Genomic DNA, 21760 nt, shown 5'->3' with positions numbered 1-21760 from the left:
GGGGCCATCAACATTCAACCTCCATTTCAAAGTAACTTACCCTCAGGTCTACCTAGGTGAACCCCTATCCAAAAACTACAAGAGACCCACAAGAACCAAAATCTTAAACCTAATCCAAATGGCCAATTTGGGCTGGAGAGATAGCACAGCATTGCCTTGCATGCAGCCTAACCAGGATGAGCCTGGGTTTGATCCCTGGCATTTCATATGGTCCCCCGAGCCTTCCAGGAGCGATTTCTGAGCACAGAGCCAGGAGCAACCACTGACCACCACCAGATGTGGCCACAAAACAAAACAAAAATGGCCAACTTAAGAGGCCTCTCCATTTTCTCAGCATTCCCATTCTGGGGACAGAACCTACCAACCTTCTTTATTTCTATTTTTTGTTTTGTTTTCTTTGGGCCACACCCGGTGGTGCACAGGGGTTACTCCTGGCTTTGCGCTCAGAAATTGCTCCTTGCAGGCTCGGGAGACCATATGGAATGCTGGGGATTGAACCCAGGTCCATCCTGGATCATCCTTGTGCTAGGCAAATGCCTACTGTTATCACTCCACCTCCTACCAGTCCTCTTGACTATGATGCAGAGACTAGGACACTGAATGACACTACTGTCACTGCAACCTGCACTACCCAAAGCCCTATAAAGGGGCAGGTAGGTGGTCCATCGGTTTCCCTGAGATGCATGTGACTCAGCGCTATGACTCCAGCACTACCATCCCACCTTAAATGACTTGCACTGAGAAGCTACATTTGTAGTAACAGCTCTCACAACCAAACCTAGGTATACAGAATACACAGTAGAGGCTGGGGCAGCAGGTTTCAAAAACTCACTTTATTCCAATGTGAAATGAAGATGTGATGGTTTAAAAACAAGAAAAAGTTCTTCATCAGCTGTGGGGATGCTTTGCTTGCTACCTCATGCCCACTCCCTTTGAAACAAGGACTGGACAGACCGTCCTGAAGCCACCCCCGAGAAACCCCCGGAAGAGGCCCGTCCAGGAACAGCTCCCTTTAGCTCACAAGGGTGGTCGTTCCCCCCCACCCCCACCCATTAGGGCTCCAACAGCAGGCACAGAGAAGCAGCACAGACAGGAGAGAGAAGAGCTGGGCCGTGTGGGGGCCACCACCTTCCTCCACACAGCCAGGCCCTGCCACCCACAGAGTTACTCTGGAGGTGTTTTGTGTGGTAGGAGCCAGATAGGGAGCCATAAATAGGTGATAATCACTCCTTTATCTGGTCACTTCTCTCCAGGATCCATGATTCAGCCTGGTTCCCCCAGCCCCTCTCCCACCCCACTCCCACTGTGCATTAGGCAGCTCAGGTTAAAATGGGGAGGATACATTCAGACCCTAGTCCCCCAGGTTATCTCCAGCAGGGGTACAGGGAGTAGGCAGCATCTTTGCTGGGGCCTATGGCCACCCTGAAGGGGCAGCCTTGCCTCCCAAGCCCACCCTGACAACCCCTCAGCCAGAGCCAAACCCACTCACAACTTAACTTAGTAAAGCTTTTGCAGCTCTCATCTTGTCACAAAGCTAAAGTGCACCCAATCTCCAGTTCTACCACAAGAGCTCCAGCTCCCCATCCCAGGACACAGGAAAAGCTCCCCTCTTTTTGGCTTAAACCCCGGTTTTTAAGCCAGGTGGGCCCAGGGGTAGTGGCAGCAAAAGCAGCAGCCATAATGTCAAACATACAAATGACCTGAGAAACCTCATCTGCACGTCATCCATTCAGAACTGACTCGGGACTATGTACAGTTAGAGGGACGGTGAGACACTCGCACACACCTGCTTGAGGATGGGGGCGTGAGGGGGCACATGCCCCCCAGCTGGGAACTGATGTCCACATACTCCATTCACATGTCTTCAATGAGGCCTCTGTATCGTATATTCATTGAACCAGTGCAAAAACATCTTTTGGGGGACAGGCAGGCCAGGCCGGGATCCCAGAAGGATGCTGGGGTTTGGGGTTGGGGTTGGAAACGTGGAAGAGGACTTGTTCCTCTCCCGATCTGTAGGGCAGGCTCCTTCTCCTGGAGTCTGAATCACTGGGTAATAGGGCAGCTGACTGATTGTCCATTTGTCACCTTCCTACCCCTGCAAGCTCAGGGAAGAAGGGTCCTTAGCAGCCCCAGTCTGAGTGCCTCTATCCTCTGGGGCACCTGCTGGTTCAGGCTCGGTGGCCAGGGGTTCCTCAGCCTTATCCCTGTTCTTGCTGGCCTCCTGGAGCTGGTGCCGCTGCGCCATCTCGGCTTTCAGATTCTCCAAATCTTTTTGGCTGAATAGAAGGATGGGGTGAAGGATCAATGTCAGAATAGGACTGGACCCTTTGTCACCTTCCAGTCTTTGCTTTATTCACTGAGACATGTGAAAAAATTACAAGTACTTCCTTCATAAAGAAAAATAAGAGGGGTTGGAACAATAATCCCCAACATCCCACCCATATAGTCCCCTGAGCCCCACCAAGAGTAATCCCTGAGTGTAGAGCCAGAAGTAGCCCCTGGGGGCCGGAGAGATAGCATGGAGGTAGGGTATTTGCCTTGCATGCAGAAGGCAGTGGTTAGAATCCCAGCATCCCATATGGTCACCCGAGCCTGCCAGGAGTGATTTCTGAGCATAGAGCCAGGAGTAACCCCTGAGCATTACTAGGTGTGACCCAAAAACAAAAACAAAAAAAAAAGTAACCTTGAACACCACCAGATGTGGCCCGATAACAAACAAAAAACATACAATAAATAAGCATGATCCCTGCGGGCCACGTGTGTGTGTGTGGGGGGGTGTGGACAACCTGCACTAGGCACATCAGAATCCTTAGATCCTTTACTCCAAGAGGTCAGAGAAGACACACTACTGACTCTTGGACAGAGCCAAGGAACACTATTCAGAGAGAAAAAACCCACAGGAAGTTTGCTGTAATTTTTTGCAGAAAGGGGAAGGAGCCAAGAATACGTATTCACTCAATTATACACAGTGCTTCCAAAGGATTCAGGGGGCTGGCCTCGCCACTAGCTGTCCTTTCCAACTCTGAGCTTTGCCCAGACTGTATTTCAGGACAAGAACTAAAGGCAATTGGGAAGTTAGTGGAGGAGGGGATGCAAGCAGAGGAAGGGCCTCACCTGAGAGGAATGAAGAGGATGCCATTGATGACGTTGAGCTGTTCCAAGACACTGGCCATGCTGGGGGCTGTGAACTGAAGGGGCAACAGGGAGAATGAGCCCGGGGACTCTGCAGGCCAGGGTGGGAGGCCCACCTGGCTGGGCTCGGGACATACCTTGAGGGGCGGGATATTGGCGCTGGAGCCGTTGCGGTAGATCTCATTCATGGTGCGCTGCAGGGCCACAGCCTGCTGGGTCAGGCACTTGAGGTACTCGGAGCTCTCCTTGGTCTTCTCGTGGTCCTCGCCCAGCTATATGGGGTGAAAGGTGGCACGGGTAGGCAAGAAATCAGGACTGCTCGGGGCTCACAGGCCCAGCTCCACACCCTCCATCTCTGCAGCCCACCTGGGTCTTGTAAATGGTGTAGCCTTCCTTCTCATGCTGCAGGGCAGACCGAAACTCAGCTTTGCTTTCATAGACCCGGGCAACAAGGTGGTGGCTGTGAAGATGGCAAGGGGGTGAGGAGGAACACAAATGGGCAAGAGGCGAGGAGGGATGCAAGTGGGCTAGGGGCAGTGAGGTCCTGAGAGGGCTGTGCAGACTCTATTAGATCCCGGGACCCATCATACAGACTCACAGGGGAGAGGAGCTGGAAGGAAATCTTGGGAATCAGATGAAGACAACAATGGGTGCCAGCCCCCAAATGAAGCCTCACCTGAGGGCCACTTTGAGGGACTTGGGTCCATGGTACTTGGTGCTGACTGCCAGTGCATTCTCCAGGAAGCGCAATGACAGGTCATACTCCATCACCCCGTGTAGCACCAGCCCGATGTTGTTCTGTAGGCAGCCAGGAGGGTACTAGTCAGTCTGGGGACCACGGCTCCTCCATTTCTCTTCGTGCTCCCCCCTCCCACTGACCAACACTCACGTCCAACAGCGCCATCTCGGGGTGGTCTTCCCCGAAGACGAGCAGGGTGAGGTAGCGGGCGCGATACAGCAGGCTTAGAGCTGTAGACAGCTGGCTGCTGGCGAAGCAGTACAGGGCCAGGTGCATCTGTGGGGGCAGCCACATGAGGCTGGGGCACCCAAAGCCCCCCAGGCCAAGCTGACCCTACCCTGACAGTTACTCACATACTCCTGGATAGTGTTGGGGTGCTCGATGCCCATCACTCGCTCACTCATCAGCACTGCCTTCTGCTGGTTACTCAGGGCCTGGAGAAGTAGGGGACTGTCATCGGGGTGAGTGTCATCCCCACCTCAGCTAGGTCTCTCGACAATAAGCTACACTTTCTTTTTTTTTTTTTTTTTTTTTTTTTTTGGTTTTTGGGCCACACCCGGTGACGCTCAGGGGTTACTCCTGGCTATGCGCTCAGAAGTTGCTCCTGGCTTGGGGGACCATATGGGACACCGGGGGATCGAACCGCGGTCCATCCAAGGATAGCGCAGGCAAGGCAGGCACCTTACCTTTAGCGCCACTGCCCGGCCCAATAAGCTACACTTTCTGTTCTCACTTGGCACAAAGGCAATGGAGCAGCAGCCATGGTGATCTGGAACCCACTGGCGCTTAAGATAAACTTATTCTTTCTGGTTCTGGAGGCTAGCTCTTACCAGGCATGGGGTTTGGGGAGAACTCAGGCTGTAGGCTTTCTCCCTAGCTTGGGGGGTGCTGGGAGGCTTGGCAGGCAGGCCCCCAGCCACCCCCTTTTTCTCCCCTGGACTCCAGGCCTTCCCTGGGTGCCAGCCCAGGTGGCCAGAGGGTGAGTACCAGGTGGACTCTATAAGGGTCCTTAGGCTTTCCCCCCCTCTCCTTACACAGGAAAAAAAAAAAAAAAAGATAAACTTGTTTTTGCTTTTGTGCTCCTAACAACAAGCTCTGCAAGTTATGTCCCATAAACATCAAAAATTGTGCCTGAGATAAAATATGAATCCTAAGACTTCTATTAGAAGCAAAACAGCATGTGGGGGGGGGGGACGGGACGGACACACAACGACAACTGCCATGCAGCAACAACAGCCAAGTGCTGAGTCTCTAAATTTTTCTTTCCAATGTCCCTGTGTAAGGAGGGCCCCGCAGAAAGCTCTGGGATTCAACCCTGGGTGTCCCCTCTGCCCTGCTCCTCCCACTGGCTGCCCCAAGATGAGGAGGCCCCAGTTTCATGACCAGGACTCCCACTTGCTGCTGCTGCAGGCAAGAAGAGCCCAGCCCCGTCCATCCCTCATGTCCCCTGACCCAAAACCAGGCCCAAGGTCACTGTGGACACCACAGGGGTGTCCAAGGCCCACCTCGGCATAGTCACCCATAATGTAGTGGAGACGGGCAAGGAGACGCAGGCAGGCGCAGATCTCCACGTGCATGGCTCCATACACATTGTTAAACAGGTTCAGAGCCTCATTGATGAGCTCGCAGCCCTCCTTCAGGAAGCCTGCAGGGCACCCACAAGGGTGGCAAAGTCAGGGCCAGGCTGTGGGACCCCTCATCCCCCAGCCACACCTGGCCACGCACCCTGCTGTACTTTGGCCTGCCCGCTCTGGAAGAAGTGGAAGGCGTCCGAGGCCTTGGGGTTGACGTGCTTGACTACAGGGAAGATGTTGAGCACGTCCTCCTCGGTGAAGGCAGGTTTGTGGCGGCTGTCAAAGCTGTACTCCTTCAACAGAACCTGTGGCGACCCACAGGCGGCCTCAGCACCCCATGAAGGCCGAAGGCACTCCCCATATGACCCGAGCCGAAGAGCAGGACCCACCTGAATGCCGGTTTTCAGAGAGATCTCCCGCAGCAGTGTGATCTTCTGCAGGCCGTATGTCTCCACAGCCTGGTCCACACTCTCGCTATTGAGAAGCAGCAGGTGGGTCAGGCAGAATCACTGTCTTCCAACCCCGCCCCATTCCTTTCCTCCTCAGGTCCCTCTCTTCTTTTTTCCCTCTCCCACAGCCCTGTCATTCTGGGCACTGTCTGGGAAACCATATGGCAACCCTCTCGCCACCAGTCTGCATCTCAGCCCCACTCACCACTCCAGACTGAAGTCAAAGTAGTTCTTGGCCTCTTGGCAGATGTTTTTCCAGAGTTCCTGAGGGGTCATCACCGCCCAGGCCGTGTTATCTGCTGCACCCAGTGGCCGGTTTCTCCTCCTCCGGTTCCTCTTCTTAGAAACCAGCTCATCAGCTGGCAGGTGGGCCACAGGGTTGGGGTAGGAGCTCAGGAAACAATTAAGGAAGTGGCTGATGGCAGCAGAGAGACCAGAGAGCTCCACACCCTGCCAGGGAGATACAGAAGAGCAGTGAGAAACCCTGAATAAGCCCTACCCTGGGCTCCTCCCGCAAATACTCCTAACAGGCTGGGAAGCCGTGATACCTGTAAGTAGGTCTTGAAGATGTGCTTGGCAGAGCGGGTGATGAGTTCTCCAATGCCAATTTTCTACAGGGGTGCAGAGGACAGTTGTGCTCAGGCCTAGTCCTCAATTTTCCCTCAAGTCCCCAATTCCCTCTACCCTCCCACTCCAACTCACATAGATGTGGTCCAGCTGGTCTCGGGCCGGGCTCTGAACCACCAGGTCCAACACCTTGCCCAGGTAGCGCATGTTGATGCCCCGCTGGCGCATCACTTCAGCAAGCGTGGCACCATCCATGGGCAGCACCGCGTGGTCTGTGCAGTCCTTCACCTGCAAACTACAGCAGGTCAGTCCCCACCCCTGGGCCCCAGCCCTCCTGAGGGAGCTCACAATAACCCTGGGGCCCCAGCTCCTACTCAGGGAATGGGGGGATGAAACAAAGCAGCATGTGGACCTGAGTATGGGCTCTCCAGCCCTCTGCACAAGTCAAGGAAAACAGGACAGGAGAGTCTTCAACAGAAGAGGGCACAGTCCCCCAAGTACATGTAGAAAAGAGCAAGTAGTATCTCAGGGGCCACAGCTCATCAGAGCCTAGCAGGGTCAGGGCACCTGCACTCCCTGACCTATCCCTGGGCTACCCTAGCAGGATGGAGTACACAGTCATTGAGGGGTCCTGAGGTGAAGAGGGTTCACCTTGGACATTTTTTTTGCCTTTGGGTGCACACCTGGCAGTGCTCAGGGGTACCATATATGATAGGGATCAAACCCAGGTGGGGCATGTACAAAGTAATCGCCTTACCTACTGTACTATCTCTCCAGCACCATCACCTTTTATCTCTTCTATCTATTGCCCACCAGGCCTCTTACAACTCACAGCTGTATCTACCCACCCCACTCTACCCAATATACACAGGATGAGAAGGGGCAACCCTCATGCCCACACGACCTCATCTAGTTGTTTTGTTTCTGGGTCACACCCAGTGATATTCAGGGGTTAATCCTGGTTCTGTGCTCAGGAAATACTCCTGGCAGGATCAGGGGACCATCCTAGGGGTCAACCATGTGCAAGGCCAACACCCTACCTGCTGCACTATAGCTCTAGCCCATCTACATTGAAAGTCAGAAGGACCAGAGCACAGCTCCTGCCAAAGTTCTATAAACTCCCAGAGCTGGAGAGAAATAAGGCTCTGTGCACCCCACCCACCCTCCAGTCCCTTCCTCACCAAGCCAGGGATCTGGCAGGAGAGCAGGAAAGCAGCAGCATCTTTTAGCAACTGCTTCTGGTCCCGAACTTCATCCTGGCAGGATTCAGGGAAGCGAACCCCTAGAGAAAGGAGGGGAGTGGAGAACTGAGCCAGGTGAGGACAAGACAAACACCAGGGCCTGGAGAGATAGCACAGCGGCGTTTGCCTTGCAAGCAGCCGATCCAGGGCCTAAGGTGGTTGGTTTGAATCCCAGCGTCCCATAAGATCCCCCTTGCCTGCCAGGGGCGATTTCTGAGCGTAGAGCCAGGAGTAACCCCTGAGCAATGCTGGGTGTGACCCAAAAACCAAAAAAAAAAAAAAAAAAAAAGACAAACGCCAGCACTCAGACAGGGCTCCTGCCCACCTGGCCCTACTTGCCTGGCGAGAAGATGTCGGGATTGAAGCGGACGTCGAAGGCCGTGCTGCTGATGGAGCCTACGGCCTTACAGGCATTACGGATCGCCTCCCTGCTCCGGGGGTCTGCTGTGGAGATAGCCCGTTAGGACGCAGCCCCATTCCATCTTTGGGGTCGGCGGCAGCTCTGGGAGATGGGCCCCCCCACACACATACACACCCCGCCAGGTCTACCCCCACCCACAGCCCAGAGCAACCCACCCCGAGGGGACAACAGTCCCACCTGTCCCGTCGTCAGAAGCAATGGTCTCTGCCAGCTCCTTCACCTTGGCCAGCCCACTGGCACTGCTACCCTCCTTCTCACTCCCCGCCTCAGGGCCTGGAGGATCTTCAGACTTGGATTCTGAGGGAGTTTCTCCATTTTCTAGAGAGGTGGGATGTTCCATCTTGCTGGCTTTCTGCTGCATCAGCTGCAGGGCAGCAAGCTTCATGAAGAGGAGGTACCTGAAAGCAGAGCAGCAGGGTCAGAGAACAGGAGAGGGTTGTGGGGGCTTCATCAACCTGGACACATTGCCAGGGTGCATGTCAACCCAGAAACCCTCTACCAGGGTGAAGGCCTGTCCCAGCAAAAACAGCCAGGAACAAGGGCTAACACTGGGCTCTAAGAACAGCCAAACCCCACTGACATCTGCAGGAGGAGGACAATCGAGTGAGACTTCAACAGGCTCCTGAGCATTAACTTGCAATTGACCCAGCCCTGGCTCTGCCCCAGGACATTCAAGGACACCCCATGATTTCCACCAGACCACTCAGTGAACAGCACCACTGAGTGAGTCAACGTTCTCTACATCCTCCCAAGTTCACAGATCGGGTCACACAGATAGCATGGCAGTGGCCCAGGCCAGCTCTTCACTTCCCGAAGCCTCTGCCATCCCAGGTCAGGCTAGCATCCCCTGCAGGCAGCCTCACCGATGCTCTACAAAGGCATCCACCAGCTCCTGGCGGAGGCAGCAGAGCTTGTGGCGGTGGGCACGGGGGAAGCCAGCACGCGTGCACTCCTCCGGCAGCGTCTCCTCAGGCACAGGCAGGAAGTTGAGGTCAGGTGGGAAGGTTCGAAGCAGATCCAGGATGTAGTGGCGCCCGTCATTCCCAATGATGCCCTTGCACTCCACTGATGAGCAGAGTTCCACCTCCTCATCACGGTCATTGAGCACCCGGTGTCTCAGAATCTTGAGGGGCCGGCTGGTACGTTCCAGCAATTCCAAGTATCTTGGGTGTGTCACCACAGTCTTGCCAAAGTCAATGGAACCGTAGATGACACTCTGCTCCTGGTCCCGCTCCAGGATGCCCGGGATGATGGACTGGGCGGTGACCCGGTAGCCACGATAGTCTACCACTACTGTGCCCAGCGTGTAAAGCCCCTCAACATCCACAGCATTGTACGTGCGCACGCCATTGAGGTCATTGCTGGGCGCCACGTAGGCCGCCACGTCCCCACCAAAGTCCTTGTAGTGGTCACGGACATCAAAGCCCAGGCTAAAGAAGATGTTGTTCCAGATGAACATCTGCATCTTGGTCTCCTCGCTCGGGTTAATGGCCATCACATTGCCGTCAATGACTGCCATGGCACCCCGGGTGGCCGCTGCAGTGAAGTCACTGTGCACCTGGGAAGGGGCCACGGGGGTGGAGAGGTGTCACCTTGAAGGAGGGGGTAAGCAAGACCAGCCTGGGGACCCTGATCCTCAGCTTCCTCACTTTTGGACAAGAGCAAGATATCCCTTTTCAGGGGGTGCCAGACATGCTTTTGTGTTGAGGCCATACCTGGCAAAGCTCAAGGCTTACTCTTGGCTCTGTGTTCTGGGATCACTCCTAGTGGTGTTTGGAAGACCATAGGGAATACTGGAGATCAAACGAGATGGGCCACATGCAAGGCAAGTACTTATAGCTCCGGCCCCAATGATTTCATTTTGAAAAAACCATCCTTAGAACTTAGTGATTATTAGCAAAGAGAGCAAGGACTGGGGCAAGCTTAGGCTCTACTGCCCATATGCTCGGAAACTGGAAAGGCTTCCTCTCAGGCCAGTTTTCTTGTTTTATGATTGGGGGGGGCTGTTTGTTTTGTTTTGTTGAACATACCCAGTGGTGCTTAGGAGTTACTCCAGATTCTGCATTCAGTTATCACTCCAAGCAGCGCTTGGGGTTCTCTATGATTGGTGGGGATCAAATCCAGTCGACCACATGCAAGGTAAATTCTCTATCTGCTGTACTATATCACTCCAGCCTCCAATTTTCTTGTTTATAATATAACAACATTAACCTTTATAAAGTGTTCCCAGGATTACAGATGTCTAAAAGGCCCATAGCACAGTGATATTTGGGTTTATTTTCACCATCTTGAGGTGATAAGATATAGGAAGATTCGATTTAACTTTCAAGTTCTCCTCTCCCTTTCCTTCCCTCTGCTCACTCTCATCTCCCTCTCTCCTTTCCTCCTCCTCAGGAGAGAGGGTAACCCAGGGAGGGCCCTGCAGTCAGAGGGGGCCAGAAGGCTAGAGTAGACATGTCAGAGGTAGAGTGAAAGCAAAGAGGCACTCTGGAGGAGGCACCCAGCACCCTGAAGTACCTTGAATATGGCTCTTTCTCGAAGCAACCGCTCAGGTAGGTTCTTGCGGGGCAGCTCCCTTGTCGTCTGCAACTCCTCATTCCAGTCCCGGGTCTACAGGGACAGGAAAAAAAGATGCTCGCCTTCACTAAGAAGTCCCTGCCTCCAACTCCACACAAGCTATCCAGAGTGATATCCAGAGTTGGATCCTCCAAGGGACCCAACACCTGGCTGGGAAGGGGACAGAGGTGCCCAGGAGGGCAGGTAGGACCCAGGCACCTGTCCGGGAATGTGCTCCTCGTAGCCCAAGCGGGAAGTGTAGGCGTCCTCGGCGCGCACACAATCCATGGCATGCTCTGCCTGGGGAGCTGTCCAGCTATACACCTGGAACGGGGTGGCGATTCTCTCAAACGGGTGGCGCTGGACCCTGGGAATGCAAGCAGGAGAGTGAGCAGGCTGCCAAACTCAAATGCCAGCCCTGAGCCCCTTTCTTCCAAGGTTCTCAAGGGCTCCAGGGTCTCCCAATAACCCAAGTCCCACCTTTTGAGAATCTTGACACAAGCCAGGTGCCTCATGGCTCTACAGAGAGACCCCTCAGGTAGGCTGCCAGTCCAGCACCCAGAGACACATGACCATGCAGGGACAGGTGGGCCACAGGCCTACCTTTTCTTCTGCAGCACAGCGAAGTTTTTTTTAAATGTGGGGCTGATTTGGTTGAGCAGCTCCACAAGGGAATGGCTGAGGAAGCGAGGACTGGCAGGCTTGGGGTTGAAGTGATACGCAGTGGACCTGCAGAAGAGAGGGTGCTGAATGTACAAGGGACCCCAACCTCTGTTTCCTACCCTAGCAAAGGCCTCCCAGGGACGCACTGGTTCAGGTAAAAGCCCCTCGTGGAGGCTGTGATGCTGATTTGCCGGTCCTCAGCCGTGATCACAAACAGGTACATGAGGTCGCCATGCATCTTGCGGTTCCCAGGGGGTGGGTTCCAGCCACTCATGGTGAGCACTTTCAGGCACTGCAGGGGCTGCAGGGAGGGTGGAATATGAGTGAGCCAGGTCCGCTCAGGCACCGGCATCCAAACCCTACTGGTGAGTGTTTCCCAACTCTGTTGCCCAAGAAAGCGCACCTTCCAGTCTCGGTTCTGGGGCTGCAGGGGACACAGCGGTCGCTCCCGGCTCCCAGGAAGGATGTACTCAGGTGGTGTGCAATCAATGGGATCCATCTCCAAGCCCTTCTTCCGCTTCCCGCTGTCTGGGGGACCAAAAGCTGGTGGTCAGCACAGAACACTCAGGGGCCAAAAGCTGAGACCACAGTGCAAGACTTGACCGCTCCCTCTCCAACCCCTGGTCTCCTTGCTCTGAAAGGTCCTAAGCCCGACCCCCAGCGTCATTCACACCTCCGAGGTCACCATCGGTAAAGACACTCAGGAAGGACAAGGAGTTGCAGTCAACTCCATTGAAGGCATCAGATGGATCCAGGCTCTTGAGCAGGTCACGGACGTGGCGCACATGGATGCGGGCCTCTCGCACTGTGTACGGCTCTGTCAGAAAGCGGAAAAAGCATAGGGTTACTGGGGCCTGGTACCCTAGCATAAGCAGCCATCACACAGTTGGCATTGGGGCGTACAAGGAAACAGGCTCACTATTCAGTTTTAGGCTGCACCCTACAATCCCATTATGGACACACAAACTCGAGTCCGGTTTCCACACCTGGCTGCTGACTCAGAAACCAGTCTGCAGATCCCCTTTGTCCAAGGGCAAAGGCCACAGGCCTCACCATTGCCAAAGGCCAGTGCAGTGGAGGATCCACAGCCTTGGACCTCATTTTCTGGGACTGTCTAGAACCCCCAATAGAACAGCCAACGTATGTTTCTTTTGTTTTGCTTTTTGGGCTACACCCGGCAGTGCTCAGGGGTTACTCCTGGCTCTGCACTCAGAAATCGCTCCTAGCAGACTTGGGGGACCATATGGGATGCCAGAGAGTGAACATGGATCCATCCCAGTTGTCTGTGTGCAAGGCAAACACCCTACTGCTGTGCTATCACTCCAGCCCCCAACATCTGTTTTGTGGATTGTTAAAAAGGATTTTTTTGTTCGTTTGTTTTTGGGCCACACCCGGTAACGCTCAGGGGTTACTCCTGGCTATGCGCTCAGAAGTTGCTCCTGGCTTGGGGGACCATCTGGGACGCCGGGGGATCAAACTGTGGTCTGTCCAAGGCTAGCGCAGGCAAGGCAGGCACCTTACCTCTTGTGCCACCACCTGGCCCCGTTAAAAAGGATTTTAAGGGAGATGAGAGGTGAGATGATCAACTAATTGTTGGACACATCAGGGTTAGACTTTATTTACATTTGCGATTCTCTACTAAAGCAGCTTCTTGGGGCCGGGCGGTGGCGCTGGAGGTAAGGTGCCTGCCTTGCCTGCGCTAGCCTAGGACGGACCGTGGTTCGATCCCCCGGCGTCCCATATGGTCCCCCAAGAAGCCAGGAGCGACTTCTGAGCGCATAGCCAGGAGTAACCCCTGAGCGTCACAGGGTGTGGCCCAAAAACCAGGAAAAAAAAAAAAAAAAAAAAAGCAGCTTCTTTATGAAACCTTTTTTTTTTGGTTTTTGGGCCACGCCTGGTGACATTCAGGGGTTACTAGGGTGGGTGCCAGAGCAATAGCATAGCAGGTAGGGTGTTTGCCTTGCATATAGTCAAACTGCGTTTGTTCCCAGATCCCATACAGTCCCCTCAACCTGCCAGGAGTAATTTTTTTGGGGGGCCACACGCTGTGACGCTCAAGGGTTATCTGGCTATGTGCTCAGAAATCACTCCTAGCTTAGGAGATCATGTAAGACGCAGGGGGATCGAACCGCTATCCGTCCTAGGTCAGACGCATGCAAGGCAAACGACTTACTGCTGCGCCACCACTCTGGCCCCAACCATGAGTAATTTTTGAGCAGACAGCCAGGAGTAACTCCTGAGCACCGCTGGATGTTCCCCTTTATCCCAAAAAAAAAACTTGGGTAGGCCAACCCCAAGTTTTTACATTTGTTTGAAGACAAAACAAAATCCCAATTGCTCTTTGCTTTAAGTCACTAGTCTGCATGTGTTCCACACCTGAGAGCAGCCACAGGTGCCATGCCCACCACACACACTGTGGAGGCATGGAGTACTCCTCCAAACCAACCTTCCACTACACGTAGCACCGAGCCCTCCTGTAGCCCCTCTACACTGCGCAGCTCTGAAAAATGGTCCAGCATGTTGCCATCCAAGTGCAGAGAGAAGCAGGTGCGGTGACACGTGTCTTCACGATCCATTAGCACCTGGTGGATCTCCTGTACCATCTCCTGGGGGGACACCTGAAAAGGAGATGAGAGAAGACCACCTTCTATAGCTTCTAGGGCTATGTGGTGAAAGCAAGGGTAGGCTCCTGTTCCAAGTCCCTAAACCAGTATCTACAAGACCCAAATCCCACTTTTGGGCTTTCTATTTCAGGTCCCATCCGTTGTGGGGGTACAGATACACAAATACTTTCCAGGCCCAAGTACAGGGAAGTCAAGAGAATGAAGGGAATACAGTCCGGGCCCAGCCATCTCATCCTCATCTCTGGGAGTGTTCTGGGGCCCAAACAGGTACCCCAGAAGATGTGAGAGAACCTGGCCCATTTAAGACCTCTAGGATGGGTTGGCTCTTAAAGGCCACCCAATTACCCTCTGCCTCAAGCAGAAGCTGAAAACCAGGACCAGAGAAAGAGTTCACAGCAGAAGGCCTTGAGGCCTTGAGGGAACTTGAGACCCCAACCCTCAACCCATTCACTCTCATAATCTCCCACAAGCAGGACTGTCCTCTGGCAGGTAGGTAGCAACATGAACTCAGACTCCTGTTCAACACAGTGGCTGTGTGAGCTAATCAAACGCACATGGCTTAGCTTTCTAGCTTTCTTCACCCCATCAGCTCAGGCCAGACGCCTGTGCCCCTCTGCCAGCTTACCTGCAGGGAGAAGGGCTCGATGCCAGGAGCCAAGATCTTCACAGAAAAGCCAGTGTCCTGAATGACAATGACTTCCTGTCCAGCAGCCTCCTCTCCGGCATCCGTCTCATCCAGCCCATTTTCCCGGGGTGCTTCAATGGTTCCCTCCTCTTTCTTCAGGCTCTCGGAGCAATCCCCATTAAGTAGCATGACTGATGGCAGCTCTGAAGGAAGCAAGAGGCACTAAGTCAGATAGACCTATTTGGTCACCTAGGGCCATCTATCTCAGCTACCAGAAAGGCAAAGGGCATCTGTGTGTCCTCCCCTGAAGCACTGGAAACCTGGCACTCGCACTGTAGGCCAGTCACTGCCCTGTCCCTCCACATCCTGCCTTCCTGCCCACCAATGGGTATCCGTGTAGATATTCTCCTGGGTCATCCATGCTCTGTTAGGTAAAATCGAAGGGGCTCCTTTGACATCAGCAGCACCCCCACCACTGCTGCTTCCAGACTCTTTCCTGTGGACACCAACATTCATTCCTCTCAGCTCCACTTTCTTCCAAGCTATGGGTGGCTACGACCCCAGCCTTTCTTTTTTCTTTTTTTTTTTGGTTTTTGGGCCACACCTGGTGACGCTCAGGGGTTACTCCTGGCTATGCGCTCAGAAGTCGCTCCTGGCTTGGGGGACCATATGGGACGCCGGGGGAATCGAACCGCGGTCCGTCTCCTAGGCTAGCGCAGGTAAGGCAGGCACCTTACCTCGAGCGCCACCGCCCGGCCCCCCCAGCCTTTCTTCATTCTTACCTCACCCCCTTCCCACGACCTCAAACTTTCAGCAAGAGGTCGTCCCTTAAGCATATTGGAGACCTCCTGAGAACAGAATTTTTCCTCCCACACACTGGCTCCCCTCCTATCACCATTCTAATCCCAATCTAGCCACTATCTAAGAATGGTTCAAGACCATCCCTTAGAACCTTAAATCCCTTAAATCTCCTTAAATCCCCCAGTGCTTGTGAAATACCAGACTCTTAGACCACCATTCCAAGCCACCAAGAAGATATGGGGCCCTTCTCCGCTCCTGCTGTTCTTCGTCAAATTCTAGCTACTCCAAGATACTTGGGAGACTGAGACCAGGCCAAGCATCTGCTCTCCCTCCTCACACTTACACTGTGTCCTTCTCACCAGCATCACACACATACCAGTCCCTCAGGCAAATCCTATCATACATCTGCCACACTGCCAGGAGAGGGGGACCTCCTGGGAGGCCTGCCCCAATGATCCCGATAGTAATGTTTCCCTACAGACCCAGAAATGCATCGAGCACTTCCCGGACCTTGTTCTGCTTTAGTCAGGGCTGCCTAGTTGGGTCAGCAGCTCTAGCGTCCTTCTCTGCTTGACCCAGACTCACAGAAAAACACTGCATCAACGTATGTTAAGTCCAAAATTTGTGAGCAACTGGTACCCCACTTCTGTGGCATGAAGGGAGAAAAGGGGTGACTAGGCTCTGGAGAGTCCTCTGCCCTGGAAAGCCCATGGCCATCACCTCAGAGAACTTTCCCCAGAACCCATGCCTGCAGGGACACCCATGTGGCACCTGAGACCTTCCCCCAAGGCCTGACTGGCAGCCCAAACATCTCAACTGTCCTGATCCCAGCTCTACTCTAACCCCAGCCAGTCCTTCCAAACATTCCCCCCTCCTTGCCAGCTATGGGACAGGGAACACCCTCCACCCCTTATGCCCTACCCAGCCACCGGAAATACAGAGAAGGGGCCTCCCGAGGAGATAAGCTCAGTACATGGCACCCCAGAGGGACTAGGAGAAAAGAGCCTCTCCCTTTCTCCTGTCTCCTCAACTTGTGATAAACAGGACTGCCAGAAGGTGAGATATGGAGCACCCCCACCCCCCTGCCCATGTCCTTAAGGCCCAGCTCAATTCAGAGCTTCACCCAAGGTCGAGTCAAATGAGACTAGGATGGTGCCCTAGCATGAGGCCCTGGGTTAGATTCCCAGGACTGGAACACAAAAGGGTCACAATGTCCAGTTAAGAGTCCATGCCTCCGGGTGGCCCTGAATCCTGTCACTGCCAAGCTCCCCTGACTCACCAAGCCTCCCTGATCCTATTCTCAAAACCTAATGAGAAACTCCCAGGAATCATTAAGACACAAGTAAAGACATAACCTCAAGCCCCTGAAAAGTAAATGCTCATGGGTGGTGTTGGGGGTAGGAGCCTCAGAGGAAGAGCCAGGGACAGAACAATGGACAGGGAGGTGCAGTGGGGTCCTTCCTCAACGGGAGCCTGAGGAAGTCTCAGCTGGTAGGAGAGCCCTGGAAAGGCAAGAATTGCAAGATGGGCCTCCACTCAAGGTGGAGCAGCAATTTAAGGTGAGACCCTACAAGTGCAGTCACAAAGTCCAGGCCAGATAGAGGCAGCTGTTCTCCCTGAAGAGAATGGGTGTGAAAAGAAGAGGGGCAGGGAGGGAAGGTTGGCCAACTCCATGAGGCACCCTACAACAGGTTCCTGACTCCTGGGCATTCAACCCCTCTCTGATTTCAGAGGAAGCTGGCTGACTCCCAGGGCCTCCACTCCTCCAGGACAGTTCACCCTTCCTTTTTTGTTTCTTCCAAAGCCCCAACAGTCTCCCTGGTGTGGCTAAAGTAGGCGCCTGGCCCCTGCCCCCCACCCCTGGCCCACCTGGTACAGTTGGCAGCTGTCCTCTCCTGGGCTCGGGATTCTGAGGTGCGCTGTGGCAGCCAGGTAGGCAGCCCTCTGGCCCAGGGCCGGCACTGCCCAAGTCCCTCATTCCAGCCTCTGCTGCTCCCCTGACACCCATGCAGCAGGCTGGGTGCAGGCTGGCTTCGGGTTTCAGCGGGGCCAGGCCTGGCGGGGCGGCCCCGGAAAGGGCACACTCCCACTGCCTCACTTCTTGCTCAAGGTCGGCCAGAAGGGCAGCTGCTGGCCAGGACTCCCTGGTGGCTCCAGAACCGCAGGTAGAACTGCTATCAGCATGCAGACACACCTCTCTGTATGCCCCAGAAAGGGGGTCTCTGTTGGTGACACCATCAGGGGAACAGGATAGCCCAAAGTCTGGGGTTCCTGGGCCTTTCAGGATTAAGGACCCCTGAGGGTGGCTGGCAGGGACAGGGCCCAACAGAGGCATTCTCTCTTCAGCGCCAACCCCGGCAGGGGCAGGCAGGACGGCTTCAGCCAGCTGCCGGCAACAGCTGGCGCAGACCCGGGCCCAGGCCATGAGGTGGTCACTCCGGCACCAGAGACTCTGAGTGGCCGCCTGCAGACTGGCGGGTCAAATGGCTAATTGGGGCCTCTGGCTCATGCCGCCCCCTGCAGGTGACCTGGCAGGGCTCCCCTTCATGAAAGCCATTGGCCTGGTGGCAGGGGGGAGGGGCCCCCAGAGGACAAATGCATCTTTGCCCCAGGCCTCCAGCTCCACCAAAAAGCTGGCAGGTTCTGTTTTCCTTTCCCAGCAGCCCCTGTGCAGCCAGGAGAAAACCAAGTCTCTCTCCAGGGAAAACAGAGCTGGCAGCAGGAGGCCAAAGGCCGCTAGGCCGTTCGACTGAGAAGGAACATGCCCAGCCTCGTCAGGATGCCTTCCCAAGTCAGGATGTCTTCTGACTTGTTGCCAGAGCCCAGGCAGAGCTGCTTTGGCATCCATACCAACGAGGGTGGGGAAGGAAAGTGGTGCTCACTGCCCCATCCCCACCAGTCCCTGGGTGCCCTGCCAAGGCATCAACCTCCCCAGAGCCTCCAGTCTGGGTCCTGTACACACTGATCACCTGAGAGGAAGGGCCAGACTCAACAGAGATCCTCTTTCCAAACATCCCAATCCTTTAAGAACAGAGTGGGAAGGGCAGCTTTGGCAATGACCCCTAAGATTGCCTGCACAACTTCCTCCACTCTGTTCCCACAGTCACTGTCTGCTCAGGGCCAGGCCCCCAGCTCTCAGTCAGCTCATCTCGCTAGTCTTGGCATTCCTGACAAATCAACTCAACCTTGTGCTGGAGCACATGTCTTACACGCAGGAGGCCAGGGTGCAAGACTCACGTGGTCCCCTGGGCACTGCTGGGCGTAACCCCAGAACACAGAGTCAGCTGGGAAGTAGACCTGGAGCACCTCTGGCCATGACTCAAAATACAAAACAAACAAAAATCAGGTTCATAAGCTGCCCCAGCTCACACCTGAGAGCCACTCCCCCCACCCCAAACCCACCAATAAACAGTCGCTGGTTCCTCTATGCCTCGGGCCTCAGTCAGAAGACAGGTCCAGTGCCAAGTTCTGTCAAGTATCTATAGCATGGCCTGGCACCCTCTCCCCTCATATTCCTGAGGGTCTGAAAACTTTCGGTTAAAGAATTCTGCAGCACCGCCTTTGTCTCCCCTAGTCAGTTCCCTTGAAGCCCAACCAAGCATACCCCAAGTATAACCAGCCCGGCCTGGGAGAGAAGGAAATCTTTCCACTGGGGGCACAAAGAAATCAGAAAAAGAAATGTGCAGAGAGATAGGAGAGATTAACACAGTGGTAGGGCATTTGACTTGCATGCTGCCGACCAAGAACGACCCGGGTTCAATTCCTGGCATCCTATATAGTCCCTGAGAGCAGAGTCAGGAATAACTCCTGAGCGCTTGCTGGGTATGGCCCCAAAACCAAAATAAATAAATAAAATTAAAAAAGAAAGAAAGAAAAAGAAATGTGGGACATCGCAGGAGACCTGTGTGCCTTCCCCACTGACATGGCCTCTCTCAGGAGATTGTGCCAGGGTAGGCCCCGCCCCAGGCACGGTCTGTGCAGGTGAGGCTGCAGCAGGAAGTATGGGCCCAAGATACACCACCCATCCTGGGAAACAAGAACTTCAAAGGGAAGCCGTGGGGGCAAGCAGTGTATGAAAGATCCCAAGGAAGTGAGCCTGTGTGTGCCTCCTTACCCTTCACTCCCCACCCTTGGCAGCAATCTGTACTCTGGGGATGGCTCAGAGTGGCTCAGAGTTCAGGGTTCCAATTGGGGAGTCCCCATGGCCCAGTCCACCAGCCTTTCTCCTCCCCTCTAGGCCTCCACTCCAAGGAGACCTCCCCTAGGCAGAAGAAAACTCACTACCATGAACCTGAAAAACCTGCCTGTTCTCTTAACCCCTAAAAGCAGCTTATTTCCAAGGACTTAACTGACCTTTGCTCCCCAACACCCAAAGAGCTGGATCACCTTTTCAAGTGGCCTTACGCACTTTCGAGATGAGTCCTAAGGCAGGGAGTCCAGTAAAGAACTTGTTGGGGACTGCATGAATGGTCCCCTCTACCCTGGGGGTTCCCTCAAATTCTAGCTTGCAGTATAACTGTCCAGAAACCTAAAAAGCCATGTCTGTCCCCTCACCCCATGCCTCAAATAAACCTAGCTTACCGAAAACCAATAGCAGGGCCCTTCCCTGTCCAAGGTTGTCCGTGGCAGCCCTAGCATGGCTAAGGTACTTCCCCCAAGCACCCTGGGGTTCCCCTCCAACCTTCTTTCTGCAGGATATTCTCCCTCCAATTCCTTCCCACTCCCAGTTCACAATTCAAACCAACAAGCTCTGTCACTGGGTCCTGGCTTCCTCTGGGAGAGGGTGGCACACAGCCTTGGCCATGAACTGGAAATCCAAATGTTCCCCTCAGCAGCAAAAGCACTGTATGACCTTGGGCATGTCAGTCGCTCCATCTCTTCAGGTCTCTTGCTGGAGGGGAATGCAGTCAGCCACGACCTCCTCTTATCAAGCCGCCTCACTGAATCATAGCCACATCAGGGCACGCTGCAGTCATCAGCATTGGTCCTGCTGCCCAGACAACAGCCTGTCCAAGCTTTCGGCAAGGCCATAGAACCAAATCCCTCTACCAGGTAATCCCTGTTAGGATAAGCGCCAAGTGTGGGGTGTGAATGCCCACCCAACATTGCTTCAGTTCGAGTTTACTAGTCCTCAAGAAAGACAAATCCTGCAGAGGGCAATTGGGGGTTTTGCACTCCCCTGCAGAATGACCACATGAGCAGAATCCAGTGCTCCGTGGAAGATTTGGGAATGACAATGGTGGGGCTAAAAGGGATCTTTCAGTCCCAGCGCCATAATTCTTAAGATGCATGGAAGCACCAGAGGGATAAGTAAAGAGATCCCAAGAGAGAGTGCTGCAGCAACTCCCAAAGCCAGGCCCAGAGAGGGAAAGCTCCACACCAATCTATGACCTTTGCCTTAAAAACAGCAACTCTGGGCTGACCCACTTTTCGCAATAAGGCGGGTTAATGATCAAGTGCTGGCACAAACACCTCCTCCTTGCCAGAGAGTTTAGCATTGCCCCCCCACCCACCCACCCAGAGACAGGCAGAGCCCCCAAGTCTATGGACCAGGCCCACGCCTTAACCGGCAGCGACGAGTCTGGGAGTGCAACCGTCCGTGCACAGAACACACACACTCCAGGCCGCTCTCTCCGCACACCGAAACCTTGGACCGTCCCAAACTGCACTTGCAAGAGGGGCTGCAGCCCCGTGCATGCTTAGCAAGGGGATGCTGGCGACCCCGCAACACGAGGCCGAGCGGGAAGCAGCAAGTGTCAGTGGCCTCGGACCCGGGGGGGCTTCCGAGCCCGGCGGAGCGCGGAGGGGGTGGGGCCGCCGTCCACGACGGCCTGGCCTGGCCTGGCACCCCGAGGCCGTGTGTGCACGCGCAGGTCCCCGCGGCCCGGCGCACGCGTGCACGGCAAGGCCGCCCGCTGCCACCGCCGGGCCCGGGCCCGCACGTGCCAAGCCGGCCGGGGGCGACAATGAAGGTGACCTTCAGGGCAGGGGCGGCCCGGTGGGTGGGTGGAGGGCTCCGCCCGGACGGCCCGGAGAGGAGAGGAGAGCAGAGGAGCGGCCGTCCCCGAGCAGCCGGCCAGACCCGCCCGCCCGCCGCTCGGCCCGGCCAGAGCCCTCCTGCGCTCCCGGCCCCGCGCTCACCGGCCGCGCCGGGCCGCCCTTTGCCACCGGCCTGCGAGCTGGGCTCCCGCGCGCTGTCGGCCGGGGCGGCCGCCGGCAACTCGTCCGTCTTGATGACCATGGCGGCGGGAGCGGACGTCTGGCTCCGGCTGTCCGCGCCGCCCGCCGCGCCACTAGCCCGCCGCCGAGTGCCCTGCGCGCCGCGGCCGCTGCGGGAAGGACGGAGTCACCGGCCCACGTGGTGCGCG

At 55.1% G+C, this 21760-nt stretch overlaps 1 protein-coding gene and 1 long non-coding RNA gene across 4 annotated transcripts in view; both read right to left on the bottom strand.

Moving 5' to 3' along the window:
* The window catches only part of LOC126021746 (uncharacterized), a 103970-nt gene that overhangs the window by 5505 nt on the left and 76705 nt on the right, over window positions 1–21760 (bottom strand). The window lies entirely within an intron of this gene.
* Window positions 1869–21678, bottom strand: CLUH (clustered mitochondria homolog). Of its 3 annotated transcripts, none has more exons than XM_049782069.1 (26): window positions 21534–21678; window positions 14592–14794; window positions 13789–13960; window positions 12016–12159; window positions 11746–11870; window positions 11489–11643; window positions 11283–11408; window positions 10899–11046; window positions 10641–10733; window positions 8987–9681; window positions 8301–8521; window positions 8042–8146; window positions 7643–7743; window positions 6597–6749; window positions 6443–6505; window positions 6100–6344; window positions 5835–5919; window positions 5597–5750; window positions 5377–5516; window positions 4225–4305; window positions 4022–4147; window positions 3809–3930; window positions 3499–3592; window positions 3270–3404; window positions 3115–3188; window positions 1869–2276 (listed from the first exon to the last, which is right to left on the bottom strand). In XM_049782069.1, exons 1-26 carry the CDS (start codon window positions 21631–21633, stop codon window positions 2090–2092), a joined length of 4047 nt encoding a protein of 1348 aa, XP_049638026.1. In that variant the 5' UTR covers window positions 21634–21678; the 3' UTR covers window positions 1869–2089. The 3 variants fall into 3 exon arrangements, with proteins under 3 accessions (XP_049638026.1, XP_049638035.1, XP_049638040.1); XM_049782078.1 differs by having other exon boundaries at window positions 8042–8143; XM_049782083.1 differs by lacking the exons at window positions 13789–13960; window positions 14592–14794; window positions 21534–21678 and having other exon boundaries at window positions 11746–11866; window positions 12016–12107.

This window comes from Suncus etruscus, chromosome 1, assembly GCF_024139225.1.
Source record: "Suncus etruscus isolate mSunEtr1 chromosome 1, mSunEtr1.pri.cur, whole genome shotgun sequence".
In the NCBI taxonomy this organism is placed as follows: Eukaryota; Metazoa; Chordata; class Mammalia; order Eulipotyphla; family Soricidae; genus Suncus; species Suncus etruscus.
The sequence above is the reverse complement of the archived record's forward strand: the minus strand, read 5'-3'. Positions and strand labels throughout refer to the sequence as shown.

What these genes read in the sequence shown, in the direction of transcription:
- CLUH (XM_049782069.1), bottom strand. Translation starts at nt 21,633, where the DNA reads ATGGTCATCAAGACGGACGAGTTGCCGGCGGCCGCCCCGGCCGACAGC. An exon ending in TCGAGCCCTTCTCCCTGCAG is followed by an intron (nt 13,961 to 14,591) that starts GTAAGCTGGCAG and finishes TCTCCTTTTCAG; the next exon opens with GTGTCCCCCCAGGAGATGGT. An exon ending in TTTGACTTCAGTCTGGAGTG is followed by an intron (nt 5,920 to 6,099) that starts GTGAGTGGGGCT and finishes GCTTCTCAATAG; the next exon opens with CGAGAGTGTGGACCAGGCTG.